Source organism: Ciconia boyciana, chromosome 2, assembly GCF_034638445.1.
Source record: "Ciconia boyciana chromosome 2, ASM3463844v1, whole genome shotgun sequence".
In the NCBI taxonomy this organism is placed as follows: Eukaryota; Metazoa; Chordata; class Aves; order Ciconiiformes; family Ciconiidae; genus Ciconia; species Ciconia boyciana.
Window position 1 is genome coordinate 150886784 of NC_132935.1, and position 20932 is coordinate 150907715.

The 20932-nt window shown below is 37.0% G+C and overlaps 1 protein-coding gene across 2 annotated transcripts in view; it reads right to left on the reverse strand.

Annotated features, from left to right (window-relative positions):
- Positions 1 to 1740: 1740 nt before the first annotated feature.
- ODAD2 (outer dynein arm docking complex subunit 2) overlaps positions 1741 to 20932 on the reverse strand; it is an 88394-nt gene continuing 69202 nt past the window's right edge. For both annotated transcript variants that reach the window (XM_072851529.1, XM_072851528.1), the window contains exon 19: positions 1741 to 1854. In XM_072851529.1, coding sequence (XP_072707630.1) covers positions 1741 to 1854 — 114 coding nt within the window. The remainder of the gene's footprint in view (positions 1855 to 20932) is intronic.

Sequence of the window (20932 nt, forward strand, 5' to 3'; positions counted from 1 at the left end):
AGTGCCTTGAGAGGTCATGTTAAGGACAACAGTTATTGTCAGGGTGTTTTTTTCCCCTCAACAGTTAGAAATATAAGCCGCCTTTTTACATATTTTTCATAAGCCAGACTGTGATAAACTATTTGCATCTACAGCTTCTCTCACAGAAAAGACAAAAATAAAATCAAGCCTCTCCTCTTCCAAATGAATTTGGCAATTAGCATTTAGTATTTTTGGGTATAGTGATGAAGCATATGATACTACTAGAGCTGTGACATCAGTATAATAATATGGATATATTTATTCAAAATAACATACCAGGCCTATGGGGCAGAGCTGGAAAATACCTAAAATAGTATTTGCTTGGTCACTGGTTGCTGATGGAACTTGTGACAACCCCATGACTATGCTGGTGTTAGCATTGATCAAAAAATACTACTTGGATTAATATTTTCATCCCCATACTGTCAGCACCTGTCCAGAGTTTGTTTCCTTTAAAATACTCTCCACACCTTCCCTAAGGGCCCAGTGCAATCCTAATTTTTCAGAATTGCATCATTCTAAAATGAAATTTTAAATGACCCTTCATGTCTGCTTCAGAGAAAATACAAATAAAAAGTTGGATTTGCATTATGTCTTCCTTAGAAGCTTCTGTTAGCAGTAAAATTAGTTGCCTTGAGTAGCCATGCTAGTTAGAAGAAAAATAATGAAATTACAAACTGCTTCCAAAACAAGAAAATAGTTAATTATTAAGGGCAGTAAAAAATCATTCAGAAGTGAGTACTTGACAAACACAAGTTATTTAAATATTTGGGGGTTTTCAGTTTTGTCAGCAGTCTGTGCTTGTAATTAAGACATTACTGCTCTCAAGGAAATGCTTTAGTATTATTTGTTGAGCACGGTATGTACAGTGGGTCTGTAATCTATAATATCAATTATTTTTAATGTGGTTACTGAAAGCAACTCTAATTCTGAATATAATTTTATGCAGAAAAATAAAGTAACTACATCAATATAATGTTGTCCTCAGTTTAAAAACAAAAAAACACAATAAGATAATGTGTAAATGTAAATGTAATTCTCCACTTTTTATTTACAGCTGGTAAATTTAAATTTGAGTTAAACACATGTTAATTAAAACACATTTCACCAGCTACTTATAAAATTAAGCTCTATTTTGTTTGATGTTGGTAGAAACAGGAAATTTGGAGTGATGTCTACTGCGACAGCTGTTTGCAGTCCTTATATAACACCAGATGTGAGATTGATGTATCTGTATTTTGTCCTCTCCTGTGAATTGCAAGTGATCAAACAGGCAAAAACATAATGACAGGATGATTGGACAAGTTTAGCATGAAGGGAATTGCTGAAGACATTCATAAATCACTGCACAATCACACACGCAGTGAAGGAAAATTTATTGTAATGTCACAGATATGCAAAAGCATTTATATCTACAATGAATTTCAAATACAAGCATATTAATTGTAGAAAAAGTCTTTGACATATCTTAACTGGTAGTCTTTTGAAAGATGTAATACTGAAAGACATGCAAAACTAGGTGTGAGTGTTTTATAAAACCTAGATGTGACAAACCAATAATGTAAAAACAAACATTATTTTCCACAGATTTATTTTTGTTATTAAATTATCCTCACATAAATGAGCTCTGCTATGAAATACCAATGCTAGAAGGAGTACTCATGTATTTAAATGTCGCTCTATTGCAAAACAAGCGTGTTGGTAAAAGCTGCTAAAGGATCAGCCATACTTTGCTTTTTCTGTTGCTAGAGCCAATCTGCGAATGTTTGCTATGCAACCAGCTGCCGCCTCCTGCAGAGCTTCATCTGTAGAGCCTACCATAGCCAGTAGGAGCTAGCAAAAATACAAAAGAGAAACAGCATAAGAAAAACAAATAAGTATGCTATCATTTAAATAATATTCAAATCATAGCTAGCACAATTGCATGAATTTACTCACACACGCAATAAATAAAATACTAAAAATCATACTAACAACACTGTATTATATATGTTTGTATACCTATATATGTATACTTTTGTATACCTATATGTATTAACATATACATAGAGCACAACTGTTTATATTTTATCATATTTGTACCTGCAATTTGGTATTTTCATGTCTGATGTTCTGTTTATTGTATCACACCTGTCTATTGGTTGTGACTTGGATTTTTTCTTGTAAGTAGAAATTGCATATGCTTTAATTGAAATCATGGTTTCCCCCCTGGGTACACTGGTATATTTGTACATGCTCAAGATTTTTAATAAACAAAGCCATACTTTTTTTTTTTGGCTTTGATCGTGAAACTGGATCCGTGTGAATGGACCCTTGTGTCCCATTGACTGCAGCGGGTTTCTTTATTGTCACAGCAAACCATTCACATTAAACTGCTTGAGGGATACAGATCTGGGCATATCCTTCTTAAACACTTGCATGTAAAAGTAAAAAACAAAAGCTCAAAAAAGGCGCCAAACTTTTGGAGCTGATTCAGCTTTTCAGTCATGTGGAGCAGATCTTTTACTCTGGAAGTCATTCAATTTTTTCAATGGAAATTCCCTTGGAGTAAGGTATTGTTCAACACAAGTACGACATAAGACAGGCCTTCATGATAAAACATTTTTACATATCAGAAAACCATTAATAACGGTTTTGGATCTCACTTCCTCAGTGTGTTGCAAGTCAGTGATGCAACTGCAAATGCAGTATATGCTGGAAAACAGAAGACTCTTGCTTAGCTTAAATCAGCTCCACGCAATCCTCAGATTTCTGAAAATCTGCCAAGCTTAATGTGCCTTCAGGTATTTTGAAGCTCAGACAGCTCTAATTAAAACCTATATTTTCAGTCTGCAATACTTAGGATTCTGTGTTCACCCAAACAATGTTGAGTCAAACCACAGAGAAATCTGTTATCACTCAACTCTGGTGCATATTTTTCATATAGCTAAAATATTACACAAAATTACGAACTGCTAAATATAAAAGCATAAATTGAATGCAGACATCAAATTCGTACGCTACCTTTTTCTAACCTTCCAGCAATCGTGAGGCATGGGCCACAGCTGCACACATATGGCATTTGCTTATCGAGATCAAAGCATTTTATATTTGAGGAAGTATTTGTGTTAGCCAAATGTACAAAACAAGCATCTTGCCAGTCACCTTTCACCCTTTGACCCCTACATGTAACTTGTAAGGGTGCCTGTGATGGGCCTGAATTATGTCAAAAAGAGTAGTATGTAAATTAAGCATCAACGATAATTTTTTCTAGCAATTCTTCCTATAATTTCCATTAATGTAATCAGATGTCTACATACAAATAGCTAGATAAGAAGTCTTAAAGTGTGAACACTCCTGAAGGGATATGCCAGAGTTAAAATGACATGAGAAGAAATGATATGAGAAAGCTTTATATTCTTATACTTTATTTGCATGCAAATGTTGGGGCAGGGGCAGCAACCAGAGAAGTCAGTGGAAGTTTCACCACTGACTTCAGCTGGCAGGAAGACCAAGCAGCACATCTCTCTGTAGTGATAAAGCTGCTCTACAAAGCACAAAGGCCAGAATGCAAGTCTTATCAGACGCTTCACTTCTTTTTTTTCTTAAGAAATATTGCTGGATGAAGATCTTTCTTCCTTGCTACTTTCCACCAGCTGATTTCTCATCAGCTTTAACTGTAAGTGTTTCTTTGGGTGCCTCACAACTTTCTTGTATAACTTACAGAGGAAAACTGGTATAGATACTTCATATCCCTGACTCAAAACCAAAAATATGTATGCACATACCGTTCATATGGTGGTTTTGGTAAAGCCGTAAGTTTCAAATTTGGGGCAAGGAAACTATATGCCTTATGTGATTATTCACTGCATCTTCACAGACCTAGTGGAAGGCTTTTTCAGTGTAGTGAGTGTGGAACTCAAACTTTCATAATAATTGCAGCATAAGACTTGTTATTCAGCATAAGACAGCAGAAGTTCATCACAAAAATAATGTTTTGGAGATACATTATCTAGTAGAAAAAGCAAAGTAGAATATAGCAAAAAGCAAAAATAGACCTTTGCCTTTATTATGACTACATGTTAGGTAGGACTCAATTCAAGGTTATTTATTTCTTTTAGCCAACACTTCTTTCTAGGCTCATAAAACTTAGGAAAATAGGTATTTTTCTGTCACTTTCCATGCAGAGCTCAATATTAAGCAATAACAATAGTAGTGGGGGGGGAACTGTGCTCTTTATTGCAGGTGCGTTTTGGAAAATCAGGGTTAGGTATCAAAGAACAGCCTACTACATGACACCGGTACCCAAATAGATGTCTAAAGAATTAGTGGTATGAATGCAACTAATGCAAACAGCAATTTTTATAACAGTATCGAATACTGATTTTTTTCCTTCTGAGTTCGGGAGATCAAGGATCAGTTCCTCTGTAATTCATTGTTCTTCTAAATCACTTGCCAGTGGTAACATCCATAAGAACTGCCACGTCATACAAAATCCTGTATAACACCGTGTCTCAGGATTTTCACAATATGACTTCAAAGAAATATTCTGGGAAACACAGTCTAATACAGTAGCTGCCTCTGAGGACTGAGGATATATAGCAACATTTGTCAGTCAACCTACTCCTTTTGTGCTAACAAAAAGGCAGCTGAAGAGAAGATTATCGAAAATGAAAAATATTTCAATATAAGTAGGTAATACCATATTTAAGAATCTAACTTTGAAGATTTTGATATAAATCCTGCCTTAGATGAAATAAAATTTTATTCCTTTTGTATGTACCAATAAAGTTATAATTCTTTCACTTCCTGTCTGCCACTCCTTGACCCTTTCATGGGTTCAGTTCAATTTACTGTCAATTTGGGTCATCCAATTCAGGTATGGAAATGTACTCATAGATAGTATACACAGACCATACCTACATATTAGATATATTTGACAAGTCCAAGAAATCTTTTTTTTATTCCAATGCATCAGTGCAATATAGCATGTCCTTTTTCTTGATGCAATGCCCTTGAACTTCATGTATCCCTTCCCTTTACTGTTCAGGTATTGTTTTCTGACATATGTAAATGTTAACAGATGTGAGAAGCAGTAAAAAAGCACGCAGTATAAATGCTTCTTTCTGGCACCTAAGAGGCACTTTCCATAGACAGGGAAAGCATTTGCAGCACTATGTAGCCTTCATTTTCTGTTGGCAGGTATCTATATTCTAAGGCGAGAGTCCAAAATTTTTTGCACAGTTAGCACGTCATACCAGCAAATAAGCACAAATACAAGCTGTTTGGAGAACGTACAGAGCATATGTAGCACTTCTGGGCTCCAAAAGCAAGAGCAATGCACAGCCAAATCATTTAAATATTCAGAACAATTAAGACGATTTTGCTATTACTATCCCAGCTTTAAAATAGCACAGAATTGTGATACTATATTAGGATTGCACAATCATAGAATAATTCAGAATGGAAGGGATCTCAGGAGGTCTCTAGTCCAATGTCATTCTCAAAGCAGAGTCAGCTACAAGGTTAGACCAGGTTGCTCAGGGTTTTACGCAGCCTGATCTTGAAAACCTCCAGTGATGGAGATGGCACAATGTCTTTGGGCAACCTATTGCATTGTTTGACTGTCCTCATAGAGAAAAAGGTTTTCCCTACATTCAGTCACTCTTATTTCAGTTTATGCCTGTTGTCTCTCATCCTCTTGCCATGCACCACTGTGAAAAGCCTAGCTCCATCTTTTTGATGTCTGACCTCCTTGTAGGTACTGTGTCCTGGTTTCAGCTGGGATAGAGTTAATTTTCTTTATAGTGGCTGGTATGGGGCTATGTTTTGGATTTGTGCTGAAAACAGTGTTGATAATACAGAGATGTTTTAGTTGTTGCTACGTACTGCTTATACTAAAACAAGGACTTTTCAGCTTCCCATGCTCTGCCAGGTGCAGAAGAAGCTGGGAGGGGACACAGCCAGGATAGTTGACCCAAACTGACCAAAGCGCTATTCCATACCATATGGCGTCACGCTCAGTATATAAAGCTGGGGAAGAAGAAGGAAGGGGGGACATTTGGAGTGATGGCGTTTGTCTTCCCAAGTAACCATTACACGTGATGGAGCCTTGCTTTCCCGGAGATGGCTGAACACCTGCCTGCCCATGGGAAGGAGTGAATGAATTCCTGCTTTGCTTCGCTTACGTGCGCGGCTTTTGCTTTACCTATTAAACTGTTTTTATCTCAACCCTCGAGTTTTCTTACTTTTGCTCTTCCGATTCTCTCCCCCATCCCACCAGGGGGGAGTGAGCGAGCAGCTGCGTGGGGCTTAGTTGCCGGCTGGGGCTAAACCACGACATACTGGAAGGCTGCTATTAAGTCTGCTTGAAGCTCTCTCTTCTCCAGGCTGAAAAAGTCCAGTTTCCTTAGTTTCTCCTCACAGGGCAAGTGCTCCAGCTCTTGACTATCCTGGTGGTCCTCTGCTGAACCTATTATAGTTTATCCATGTCTTTCCCATACTGGAGGGCCAAAGCTGGGTGCAGTATTCTAGGTGTGGTCTAATGAGTACTAAGGGGAACAATCACTTCCCTCAATCTCCTGGCTGTGCTCCTGCTCATACAGCCCAGTACTGTGTGTTCTTTGTTGTCCGATTACACTGCTGGCTAATGTTCTGCTTGCTCTCTACCAAAATCTCTATGTCCTTTTCAGTAAAACTGCTCCTCAGCCAGTCAGTCCCTAGCCTGTATGACTGCAAGTGCAAGTGCAAGTCCTTCTTAGGTGCAGGACTTTGCATTTGTCCTTGCTGAATTTCATAATGTTCCCATTGGCCAGCTCCAGCCCTGCCTAGGTGTCTCTGAATGGCAGCCCTTCCCTTGACTGTATCAACCAGCCCCCTGCCCCAACTGGTGATTTGGTGTCGGTGCAAACTTTATAAGTAAGCAGTCCATTGCCTTCCCAGGGCACTGACAAACATGTTAAATGGGACAGGTCCCAACAGAGAGAGCCCTTTGGCACTCCCCTTGTCACCAGCCTCCAGGTAGAGTACAACCCATTAACTACTACCCTCTGAGCTGGATCATCCAACCATTTTTAATCCATTTGGTTGTTCACACATCGAAAATATAATACATCCTAACTTGGACAGAAGTATGCTGTGGGAAACAGTTGAAAACCTTGCTAAAGCCAAAGTAAATGACATCCACTGCTCTCCTCTCATCTACAAACTTAGACACATAGAGGGCAATCAGGTTTACCTTTGGTAAATCTATGTTGGCTGTTCCAAATCATCTTCTTCTTGTGCCCAGAAATGTGTTCCAAGAGGACTCCCTCCATAATTTCCCCAGAGACCAATGTGAGGCTGACCAGTCTGTAGTGCCCCAGGCTGGGAGGAGGAATTGCTGCTCTGAAGACATGCTTTGCAGACTCTCATTGTTGGGTATAATGCTTTCTGGTGTATGAAAGGTGTAACAAAAATGGGAAGTCTTTTGTTCCTCAGGTCAATAGTAAGAGGTAACAGGGTAAGCCATAATATTTGCTTGGATATTCATGCATCATGAATGATGCCACCTTCCACTGTCTGATAGCACAGCTTCCTTAAAATACTATCTCTACAATCACAGAATAACCAAATGAAAAATTATTATTTCCAAGAAGATAACATAAGCATCAACATAAGAAGTTGTAAAAGTGTCATTCCAAAATGGGTATGGATCCCTGGATGAGTAAGGCAGTAATAAAAATGGGCTAGTAATTCTCTTTTCTATGAAGATGTCTTTCTAGAATTTTTCACTTCTACAAAAGAAGTAGCTCAAGGGGATTTTAAAGCAGAAAAAGCATAGACAAGTTTTGCAACAATAAATCCTGAATCTGACAGAAATCTCAGATGTCAGTGATGCTCCATGTATGGGTACAATAATTTATAAGTACTCAGTTTCCTTTGGTCACAGTCGTTGCAGCTTCCAGGCTCAGAGGTGGGAAGCAGGAAACATAGGAAGTGGTGATTTCAGAAAGAATACAGTTTTGCATGTATTAGTCTTTAAATAAGGGGTTAGTAATGTGATGTTTCTACAACAAGTTTTCCAAAACAGTGGAAAGTGTAGAACAATACTGCTGGAAAGACATTCCCTTGCTCATATAAACAGATAAAAGATCAGCCTATTCAATACTCTGGAGTCCTGTGAACATGAATGCAAACAATGAATAAAGAATAACTATAAAAAGAATATTTAATGCCCTTTTTTTTCTGGCTTCTTTAGGTTTTCTGCCCCGTAAAACAAATTTTATTTGATTTTTTCTAATGAGAAGGAAATATGGGCAAACTCCTTCAACAAGATTCATATCTATACTGGGAAGCTAGTCAGAGTTCACATAGAGCTTAACATTCCTGGAACTGAAGACATTTACTTCAATACAACTGCTGCTTCTATCTGCTGTGCTGGTGATGACATCTTGTAGATTGACATAGCATTTCCAGTTGGTGGTAGGACTTGCCATTTTTTTTAAAATTTAGATTTAGTATATGACTTCTTTTACATGCAACATTTCCTAAAGGATGCTAAATTCCTAGCACTGTGATTTTCTAATTGCATAACACTTCTTTTCCAAGAAAGACATTTCTCACATGCTTTTTATAAATCTAACCTAAAAGAAAAAAATACTTTAAATAAAAGCATATGGTAGAAGCTTATCCAAGAAAGTATCAGTCTAGATCCAGCCAGCATTTTGCTAACTTTCAACACCATATTGCACACTGGAAAATATTAAAGCACCTAGTTTGAGCGTTATGTTACACATATTCTTATGAAAATACTTCTCATAAAATTAAATTACAAATAATAAAACATACTCCACAATCAAAGCATAATGAAGGTAAAGCTAAGTCACTGTTTCTAAACTAAAATTCAGGCCGATTTCCTGATTTCCTCTTTCAGCTGTGTGAAAGGGTAAGACAACATGTACAGCCTCCTGTAAGCACAGCCTCCTAAGAAGAAGATGCTTGTGTAAGTTCTGCAGTGTTTTCTGTTAATTTTGTTTTTCTCAGGTGGCACAAAGAGAACAGATTTCAGACGTAAAGCCCTGTGTGCCAGGGAACACTCTGAGCTAGCAAACATACAAAATCCAGTACCAAGAAATTCTAGTAAAGGCAAAAGATGGGCAGGGCAGACACCTACTGTGCTGATTCCCTCTCGTATAAGGTCTCTCCTCCCTGGGGCTAAAGTCAGAGCAGCCCCTGGTGTAGCCTAGTTCACTCACTTTGAATGTAAAGAGGTGGGGACTTAAGCTCTCTCACTGGCTGGGAGAAATCCTAGGAAGATTGCACCTGGCTTCTTTTCCCTTCCTCTTATTCCTGTCTTTCCTCTTCTCTCTCCCATGAAACACATCTCCATTCTGGCAGCCATGGAAAAAGGATAACAAACTTTGGGAGTCGCTCAAGCATGGCTGGTGGATGAGGAGGTCCAAAGGATGCGGCTGGGGCTAAGGTACACCTGAACGTGGTGGCAGTCAGCAGGCTGGCCAGGAGCTGTCTCTTCTTTCTCATCTTTCCCTTCCTCCCTCAGAAAACCAGTGAAAGAGTACAGGGGCAGGCAAACCTGTGCACTTTCTGCAAACATGCAGGACATGTTAGGATGAGAAAAAACTCATCTGCAGTTTGTGATGCACTTCCAGATATTAAAGCATTTCACCTATCTCAGGACTTGTGACAGGTGACTTGTCCTCTGCAGGTTGTTACTTTTTCCTATGTGACTGCCTGTGACAAAATGGCTGTTGGTAAGCTGAATCCCACAAAATGCCGGGAAATGAGGGAGAAAGAAGAGTGGGGCTTGACAGATTCAGTGAAGTATTCTGAACATCTCATTACTGGTACCCTACCATGAGATGTTTACTATTTCTTTAGAATACACAGCTTCATTGAACTTCAACTGATTTAATGCCACGATAGATTTGAAGTTTAAAATCCTTCTGGGTACAGCTTCATTTTTTGTTGTTCCTACCTGCTATCTGTCCCCTTTTGTCTATTTATTTTGTTTAGTCACCTCCTGTCTTACAACTAAACTGAAAGGTATTTGGGACAAGGACTGCATTTCTCCAACACATCTGAATTGTGCCTACTACAATGGGGATAGCACTCTTGAAACTAAATCCTCTTGAGCACATAGTAATAAAATACAAAATAAGAATATAGTTCTCATACTCCAGTGAGCTTAAATGTTGCATTGCATCACTTTGGAGAAATACATACAACCTGAATGCCTAAAGGGAATTATAATATGGTACACACTTTAAGTACACATACATACTTGCAAGTTTTTATACATCTACAAAATATGAATAAACCCTCCAGCTCTCTCTCCACCTCATCCATGTTGTCTATTTCTTACATAATCATTTAGAGAAGGATGCCCCCCTTCTGTGCAAAGACATAATAAATGGCAGAGAACTCTGAATATCAGTGACAAGGAGAAAGTGAACAAAATGCTAAATGGTAAAATGTAAAATAGTTTAAAAACTGTAAACTTGCAGGCCACTTTAAAATACACTAAGTTTAAAGGTCTTCCCATCTCAAGTTGTTACTTACAGGACTTCAGAGGGATATTTCCAACAATTTCAGATGTAAGTCTAACTAAATATAAACATACCATGCAAAGGTAATGTAGCTAAATAAAACTAGTAATAAAAATGCTTTCTAATCTTTGTTTAAAAGGTACGATTATATGTAACCAATTGGAGTCCTTAAAGGCAGATAGTTTGAATCTACATTCAGCTGTAAGAAGTTTGGTGCAATATTAAGAAAGAATTCAATCATCATGAACATTCCAATGTACAAAGAGTCTTACGGGATATGAAATTCATCCCACAAAAAGCAATACGCAGATCTGATAATCCAGAAGTGATGAAGCCTGGGGTCTTACAGCATATTTTTATTTGAAACCCTTTCTCTATTTTATTTTTATTTCATTGTAGTTTTCAAGAGAAGATTAACATATAAAAGGCTTTCGGTGGGATAGAGAGACTAAGGAACTTTTTTGTAATCTCAGTAGAGTGACATTTTTAAAAAAGCTTTTTTCAATTCACTGGAAATTCATTTTATTAAGATTAAAACAGGAGCCTGCTTACTTACTACATGTAATGGACATTCAAAACAGTAAACTTATGTCATGGATGTTCCTTTCCTTTCATAATTTAGCTTGGCTCAGCAACATGTTGGGGACTATCCTTTCCTGCCCAATATATCCCAATATATTGGAATATACCCCAATATATCCCAATATCTTGGAATATATCCTTCCAATATATTGCTGCCAGCCTGATCAATCTTTCTTCTTTATATTTCCTGCTCCTTTTCCGTACTTACCTGCTTTTTCACACTTTGCTTTCTTTTTCATTTTACAGGAGCATGACTTTTACCTTGCCTTTCCTTCCCAAGTATTACTAAGGAGGTAGTATACAAAATAGAGAAAAAATTGCTAATTCAGTTTTGGTTTTCCAAATTTCTTAACATTACTATCAATATGAATACTGTCATTTTGTCTGTCTGTCTATCTCTAGCAGTCATATGAAGATTATACGAAAGTTAAGAGGGGACAGTTGCAAATAAACTATCAGTAGCAAGTCAGAGGAAGAAAAGGAGGTTTAAGCTGTCCAATAACCCTCACATATTGAAGGGTTCTGCCTGACTTCTCAGCAATACCCTGAAAACATGGTGCGGTTTTTCCCTCTAGTTTGTCTGGTATTCCTGAAGTGCACTATAACTAGTCTGCCTCTGAAGACAACATTGAACTGCAGCAAAGAGACACCACAGTTTCCAGACTGGTGACAAATTTTACAATGTTTATCTCAAGCTGCATCTTATCCTGAGAACAGGGTACAAAATCTGACTGTACTAGTATTTTAAAAGTATGCTAGATCTATTAGTGAACGGACTTCAAACTCTCTTCTGTATTCAATTCCAAGTACTGATTTTCATCTCTAAAGTTAATATAGCTTTAGGTCCAATGGTCTAAGTGTCTGTCTCTCTGCCCATATATGATCATTATAATCAAAACCAGTGGGGTGCTTTTGCTAGTAAACCTTACATATCAAAGTCTGGGGATAAAAGCAGGATGTTCTCACTGTAGATCCATACAATAGCATTTATTTCAAATAACGAGCCAGGGTATTTTAAAGCTGGTTTTTTTTGTGGCATGCAAGAAGACTGATCTATAATCTCATGTTTTTAGGTGTGTGGGTGGAAACAGTGCATACATTTACATAAACTGGAAGATGAGCGGTATTGTTCAACTTGTAGTCTGGTTTTAGACTAGTAAATGTACTAGAAAATGTTCAGTTAGAACACAGCATAAATGTATAGATGGTATGAACACAGCTCAGCTTTATTCATACAAATATGAAACTGAATGTGATGAAGCAAGAAATGAGCTGGGACTGTTCATGGGCAAAGGTCCATGTATAGTCCACATATTCATTCATATCTGTAGATTTAAATGTATGGTATCAGAAAAAAATGAAAGCAACGATGAACATAGCGTGGAAGTTACTTTTCAAGATTGTCAAACTGCTTCTTTTTTGTTATTAGAGAAAAACATAAGGAATAAATTATTTTATACTAAGGAGTCTAGTTTCTATAATCAACCCAAATTTCTCTATGAAGAGCATTGCTCTATGAACAGAGTGTGATATAGTGATCACCGAATATATTTACTAGTGCTGGAAATGAACATGATTTCCTAAAGTCTGTGCTGTGGAAAAACATTACCACGCACACTTATTTTGACAGATAAATGCTTTGGTTTTTTGGTGATTAAAATGTAAGGGGTGGCTTGAATTAGTACTCCATTCAGGTCATATTCAACTAAAGTATTTGTGATTTGCATATAGTTCTCTAGAGTGGAGTTAGACAGGTATTTTTTAAAAAAGAAGCAAAACATCTCCCCAAAACCACTCAAGGACTCACTCTGGCCACAAACTGCTTGAGTGGCTGCTGGATTCTGGAAGCTTTGTGAGATCAGAGATTTTTAAAGACACTGTGTAGTCTGCAAGCAAGCAATAATACCTGCCTGCCTGACTTGTGTATGTCAGCCAGGAAATACTAGAGGCCTTGATCTCCTTCCTTCCTTCTCTAAAGATGTAACCAGGAAGTAGGGAATGAAAAATTCACTAATAGAAGTTAAATCTAAAACTTTTCTCTGATTAGAGCAAAAGTCTGTTCCTCAACTTTTTAATTGAGTAATTGCTCAACTTTAATTCCAAGCTTCAAGTTTTGGGGATGTTTTTGGCTTATTCATTTGCTTGGGCTTTTTTAGTTTTATAAAAAGAAAGTTATAGTTATGCTTGGGCAAGTGGAGGTTGTAGCACATGTATAAAAGCTCTTCTAAAGCTCGTTAAAGCATGCGGGGGAAGATGTGAAAATTAATTTCCTAAAACCATGCAACTCTATGCTTTAATATAGAAAGAACAAATTAATGTGGGTCTTCTAGCCGAATGCTACCACTGCAAAAGGTAAAACGAATCATGATTGATACTCTAAACTTGCTATGGTGGTTACTTTGTATCTCAGGTAGGATGAAATGCTTGGAAAGGTTAGTTAACTAGCTACCCAAAATATTATTTCACAGCACTAATGCTAGCACAAGAACATTATTAACAGCATGTTGGACATTTTTGGGCAAGTATACTTGGGGCACACTGCCACCTAATTATAACAATATGGGGAAGCTGGTGTAAGACAAAGCACTACTACATGGGGAATGTACTCTCTTCTTCATCAGTTCCCAATTCAAAGAGGCTACTTTTTCATGAAAACACTGCATCCCATGCTTGAATCATGATAAAATTAAGGAACTTAACATCCTTTCCTGAACAGGAGCATATTTGCGCAGAATATTGGCATTTGTCAAAGAGTGGTTTCTCAAAATACAGTTCCCTTGTATACATTTGTGATGCTGAAGGATTAAACAGAATATCAATTCCCCCCCGCACTCCACTGGAAGGCAACACAAATTTAAAGATAAATAACTCTTACATTTAACTGCAAATGTTATGAGAATTCTTGGATTATGAGAAGAAGAGCAGAGAGATTAACAAAAACAGCCTGATCAATCAGAAGCAAACCCAAGGTCCAAGTCAGGGTTTCAGGGTGTCCCTAGCTGTATGTTACATCGAAAATTTTTCTGTCCAAATTGGTTGTAAGGACTTTATTGCCTTGCCCAAATACATGGACATCTTTTCAGTTCTAACAGATAGTTACTGGCAGTCCCTTTGCATCTGCTGCACGTGTAGTGTGCCATACTGTCCAGTGTAGTAAATCCAGTGCTTTCATGAAAGGTAAAAACTTTGCACTGAGCTGTGATGTACTTGCACAGGAGATGTGACCTCCATGGCTCAGCATTGCGAACTGCAGTTTGCAATTGGCCCTAATCTCTACTAATGTGAAGAATTTAGTATTGTCAGCAAAGTTTGCAACCTCACCATTCACCACCCCTCCCATTATCATTTATGAAATACTGAATGGCAAGATCCCTTGGCTGCAAAACTTGATCCTAATTCCTACATTTTGGTTCCTAATTTTTAACCAATTATTTACCCTTTGTAGGACTTTGCCTTCTCATAGCATAGCAGTTTAACTTCATTAAGAGTTTGTGGTGAAGAGTGCTGTTGAACGCTCTCTTAAAATCCAAGTGTGGCCAATCCAACACTTCCAAATAGCAACAAGATTATTGCACATGAATAGACTATACAACTGACAAGAAGACAAAATGCTTTGAGAAGCAAAAGTCTAATAAAATATTCTCTATACAGTGAATGTCCAGCAAATCCAGTACAAAAGTATGACAGACCTTCTTTAGATACGTACATGCTCCATTAGCCTATAATGCCTCTGGAGTCCAGCAATTACCTCTCTTTGGAATTCTGCAAAGGAGCTAATCCAGTCTAATGACTGTTGGATTTGTGCAGATTGCACAGATACAATGTACAGAGATAAAAAGAGCAAATAAACCTGGATACATCCCACATACCTGTGGACAAGGTAAGCAACAGGCAAGAATTGGTGAAGGACAGGACCTCCAGAGGACAATTCTGATTTTAGGTGTTCTAAATACCTTCTGGAGATTTTTAATCTTTCTATATTGCCACAGAGCCCTAATTTATGTATCTTAGCCTGAATCCGGTATTTGGAACTGTCATATCTGTATGACAGTATGGAATCACCTTTATGAATGCCTCCTTTCTCAGTCCTATGTCATGGAGAGGGTTTTTTATTTTTACCTCCAACACAAATGCAATGAGTAGACTAGATACAACTTAAATTCACTTTCTATCTAGAACAGAATCATTTAGGTTGGAAAAGACCTTTAAGATCATTGAGTCCAACTGTAAACGTAACACTGGCAAGTCCACCACTAAACCATGTTCCTGACCACCACATCTACACATCTTTTAAACACCTCCAGGGATGGTCACTCAACCACTTCCCTGGGCAGCCTGTTCCAATGCTTGATAACCCTTTCGGTGAAGAAATTTTTCCTAATATCCAATCTAAACCTCCCCTGATGCAACTTGAGGCCATTTCCTCTTGTCCTATCACTTGTTACTTGAGAGAAGAGACCGACCCCCACCTCTATACAACCTCCTTTCAGGTAGTTGTGGAGAGCGATAAGGTCTCCCCTCAGCATCCTCTTCTCCAGACTAAACAACCCCTGTTCCCTCAGCTGCTCCTCATAAGACTCGTGCTCTAGACCCTTCACCAGCTTCATTGCTCTTCTTTGGACACACTCAAGCACCTCAATGTCTTTCTTGTAGTGAAAGCTTTCCAGTTTCCCCAGATCTGAAGATAATGTATAATTTGCAGTGTATCAGACCCCTTTGGTAATTAACTAGCAATACTGACCAATATTCTTTTACTTTAACATTAATTGTTTCTTCAAAACTTCCAGAGATTAAAAATTATCATTAACTGTTGCAAGAAATCCTGTACTGATTAGCAGCTGGTAAATACAGCCAATTATCATCCTTGGGCATAAATGCAAAATTAAATAAAAGAAAATTTCCAATAAAATGAAATTGTATGGACCTTCACTTATAGTCTAGAAGATACATTTTAGCTTTTACATGAAATGGATTGTTATATAACCCCCATTGCATCATAACCTGATCCAACCATCACTGAAGTCAGTGACAGAATTCTCATCAGCCTCCTGTCCCCTGTCAGCCTCGTCAGGCCTTTAGACTTTATGCCAAAGTACAGAACACTGATGAGGAACATTAACACTAGAGCCCATCCCATAATCTACACATTCTAAAAGGACTTTTCCTTAACATCTATACCTTGAAAGTGACAGCAATAAGATGTGCCATACTATTTAAAAGATACCGCAGAGTGCTCTTTGAAATGGCAACATAAAAGAGGCTACAATGACTGGGGCGCGAAGCCAATTTGAACTGAGTGATTGACTCTACAGGAAGACAAAAAAAAAAAAAAGTAGTTTTCATGGATGACAACAATGAATGCATAATTCAGTACATTAAGGACTCCTGAGTGACAATTCAGCCTCTGTTTACACACATGTATACATATGTATATGTATGTGTGTATATATATATGTATATTGTTCTTCCTATTTCTTATGTTCAGCTTCTTTGAATAGCTCCTTACATACAAGGAAACTATTTTTGATCAGCTGAATGCCAAAAATAATTACCTGGCATTCTGCCCTTGTACATTAAGCCCAGCATCCCTCAATTAAGAAAACTAATTTGAATATCTGGCAATTTAGATAAGATATTATTCCATAAACATAAAAATATTTTAATATTTTTCTTTTTTATTATTGCCAAATTAGAAAGAAACATTTCATATAGTCACAAGGATAAGACCGGTGCAGGGAGCTAAACAATTGCAAGAAGCTGCTCTGTGTATTTCTGTGGTTTGGAAATAGTGCCAAGTCGGAAGGAAAAGACATTCTCTGCATTTTCTAAAGCAAGATAAATACAGAAAAGAAATATAGATGAAAGATGGAACTGCTATCTATGGACTCTGCCAGATTCCTTGGCTTTTTGGCACACCTATTGAAGCTGGCAGACTTACCCAGTAGCAATCTTTTCCATTAAAAGGAGCAACATATATTTTGGTTTAACATACTTTGTTTGTGCATTTTTAAGCTTCAAAAATGGCTATTTAAATTTTTTTTTAAGGATTCCTTCTGCACAGTTGGCTGCAATTGCACTTATTGAAGCGGCTCATTTATCACTAAAAGAGCTGCAGGGCACAGCTACTGTTAAACAGCTCCAACCAACCTACAGCTTAGTGGGACAAGCTTCTTTTTCTAGGACTGAAAGATGTTTAAAATGTGCCAAGAGGAGCTTTATGCCAGCCTCTAGGTTTGCTATCCAAATGTTACTACATTAGAGGTCTCCTGAAGCACAGAGTTTGGGCAAAGATAAGCTGATTACCCTTAGGCTGCTGGTTTTTCCCATCTGAGATCAGCCAGATTTTAACGGAACGCTTGCTACGTACCATAAACTTTAGTAATGTGAAATTTTGAAAAATCATCTAAAGTCTGAGGCTTAATCTACACCGAAGCCAAACTTCATTACCTTTGGCAATGGCGCAAAAGCAAAATGTTTTGCATGTAAGTACCCCTACTTTATGAATGGTGAAATTTTGCTTATTATGAAGGTAAAGGCTTACTGGTTTCTGTTTCCTGGAGCTGAAACTGTAAGGAAAATGTTCACACCTGGCAGTTGCTAACACAATAGAAATTGCTGTGGCATAACATTGTCAATTTTCATTAATCCTTCTGAAATGAAACAAAATATACCAGTATTGGACTTAGTTTATGAAACCTCTTATATCTGAAATTTTAAAGTGGGATGCGATCAATATATTTGTGGGTGAAGGGACTGGACATACTTTCTGTAGCCAACAGACATGCAGAAATTTTGCCATCTAGTGCCCTCTTTCTTGATGTCCAAGAACTGTAACAACTAATTTATAAAAAGCAACAGGCATCAGCTTGGAGTATGTGCCAAACATGCTGTATCTCCAGCCTCAGCTGTGGAGCCTGAATAGAGCCAACCATGATAGTTAAAAAGTGGGTTCTTCTAAACTTAAAATTAAAATATCAATATGTAAATATGCAAATACATACTATTGTACCCCAATAATATTATTGCATAGATATTATATGAAATATTTTTGATTGATTTATAAAGATCGTATCTTAACCCTTGCTTAATAATGTAAAACTCTATATTCTGTATTCAGTGTTCTCACCAAGGGCCCCCCACAAAAAACAACCAACCCCATAGCCAAATACTCCTAAAGAAGTAGGTGCCAGTGGTTTTGCATTTCATTTTCTAAACTTCAGATATATATGGTTTGTGGCAAAAAGTTGTTTTTGGAATGTTTTCAGTAGAAATTACTATTAATCGTCTTCCATATTTTGTAATTCACATCTATTTATTTCACAAAGATGGTCTTATGAAAGTCTTTTCACATAAAATGGTTAGCCAAAACTTCTTGTAGGGATTTATGACTTTAGCAAACAATGACCAATATTCTGGAAGCTCTGCACAATAAAATACACAAAATGTATTTTTTAATACAGTCATTATAACAAAGTATAAAAGAACTCTCCAAATATTACATCTACATTTCACAATAACTTTCATAAATCATGGTTAAACCAACTGGTTTTGTATCTTAGATTATTACAAGGGAATGGAAGAGCCTACGTATAATTAACCTGCCATTAAGAATATTAATCTGCCATTAAGAATAGAACTCAAAAAGCACAAATACCTCTTATGTATTAATTCATCACAGAATTCAGAAAATACTTTATAGCTGTTACACATTCTTTGCCCAAAAAAAAAAAAAAAAAGTTAACAAACTGAAAAAAACCCCATGCATCTCTTGAGGCTATAGTCTGACGAGAAGACAGGAACAAATCTGATGTATTAAAAAATAGATATTCAAATGTATGAATATACAAATCAAGTCCCACTCTTAGGAGCATGAGTCTCTGCTTTGCCTGCCTTATTGTACCAAGCACTTGAAATTAGGTTTTCAGCTTCCCTGGTGAAGTTCCTATAAGCTACAATAATTGATATTCTAGAAGGCACCTGTTAATATTTTGTAATGTTAAGAAAACAGAGTACTTCATGTTGTGCAAATAATTCAATAAACCAGACCACAGAGTAAGGCTAACGATCAGTTCTATGCACTGGTAGATTGGATAGACACTTTCAATATTAAAAAATGTCAGAACATGAATGGAAAGTCTGATCTTCTGCATTTCAGATATGTACTATAAGCATTAAGTTAATGGTTCCTCTAGCCCAAAAATAATTAGTTCTGTATGTACAATGGAATAAGAACAGGAGAAAATTGACTTGTTCATAGTGCAGGACAGCAATACTATCTTTAAATAAACTTGTTTGGATAATAAAAGCAGCTCAGAACAATGCAGAGCTCAACAGAGGCTAATTTATTCTAACTTCGTGTAGCCTTCAGCACAGACACACACATGCAAAAAACTGCCAACAGCACCAGTTATGGTTCCCATATGGTGTAAGTGCTTTAAAGTCTGGGTGACTGGCTACTATCCAGTGGTCCTGTTTCCTCATTTTTCACAAAAAGCTTACAGTTAGTATTTGGTATTTATGTTTTTCTTATGATGATTGAGTTGCAGCTATGAATTAGCAGTAATTGTATCTTGGTCTGCTTGAACTATCAAATATTATCAATACAAATATTTTTATAGATTTTTTTCTACCATTCCATTCCTATCTGTTTGTTCACCTCCACACCTCCCTTGCTGTGTGCTACATTTAAATTTAAAGTTTTCTGGGGTTGTCTTCTTCTTATGTAAGTATACATCACTGCCTAGCAAAGTGGACTACTTATCTGTGATCAATGGCTTTAGGCATCATCACAGTACACAGAAATAAATGAATAAACAGAAAAATTAATACCTTTACTATTTATGATTTAATTAGTTCAGAATTCAAGCACAAATTTGAAGTCAAAACATCAAGAGATCCTCATATGAGATACTGGAAGCTCACTGGGAAGATTTCCCTAAATGTTTTAGAATATTTGTGTACCATCTGATCAGGTACTTGCAAATGTAGAATTTCACTGGCAAGCAGAACAGGCATTTTTTAGCTTCATACTTTACAATCAAAGCCACTGGTATTCTTTTCATAGACCTTAATCCATTTATGTCTACATAATTCAAAAGTATTTACCACTTTCTCAGCCAGTGAACTCCTTCAGTTTTCTAATCACTCGTATCTCTGCTAAACCTGGAATCTTCCATTGTGGAAAGGCAATATTTTGTTTTAAAGGCATTACAAGAAGAGTCAGTGTGTTGGTCTCTTAAAATTTTCCTCTCTAAAACAATAAAATGCTTGAATACATTTTGTGACTGCTTTTAAATTATTAATTATTCTTACAAAAATGAGAGCTAATTCAGCTGACATTTTTAAAGTATATTGACAACAACTCAAATCTGATTTAATCTCCTGAAAAAAAATCAACTTATATCACAAGTTCTAAATTCACTGGTGATTTACATTAACAATATTACATAATTTTTACTCCTGTGCGTGAAGGCCAACATTATAGCATGTGAAGGTCTAACCTGGGGAACAGTTTCCAAAAAGACATGGACATCAAAGTAGAAAATTGGCCGAATATGAACTTTGAGGGCAATGCTGTGGCCAAACAGAATAATGAAAATCTCTGATGTTCAAACAGAGCTTACATAGAAACAGGGAAGTTATTTTACCTGTTTTAAGTATTCATACAGATATTACTGGAATACTGAATTCTGTTCTGAAGTATGTTGAAATTCAGTCCAAAAGAGAAGTTCAAAAATAAAAAATTCAGAACTGATACACAAATATAATTAAAGAATTAGAATGATAGACATTCCATCAGAGAT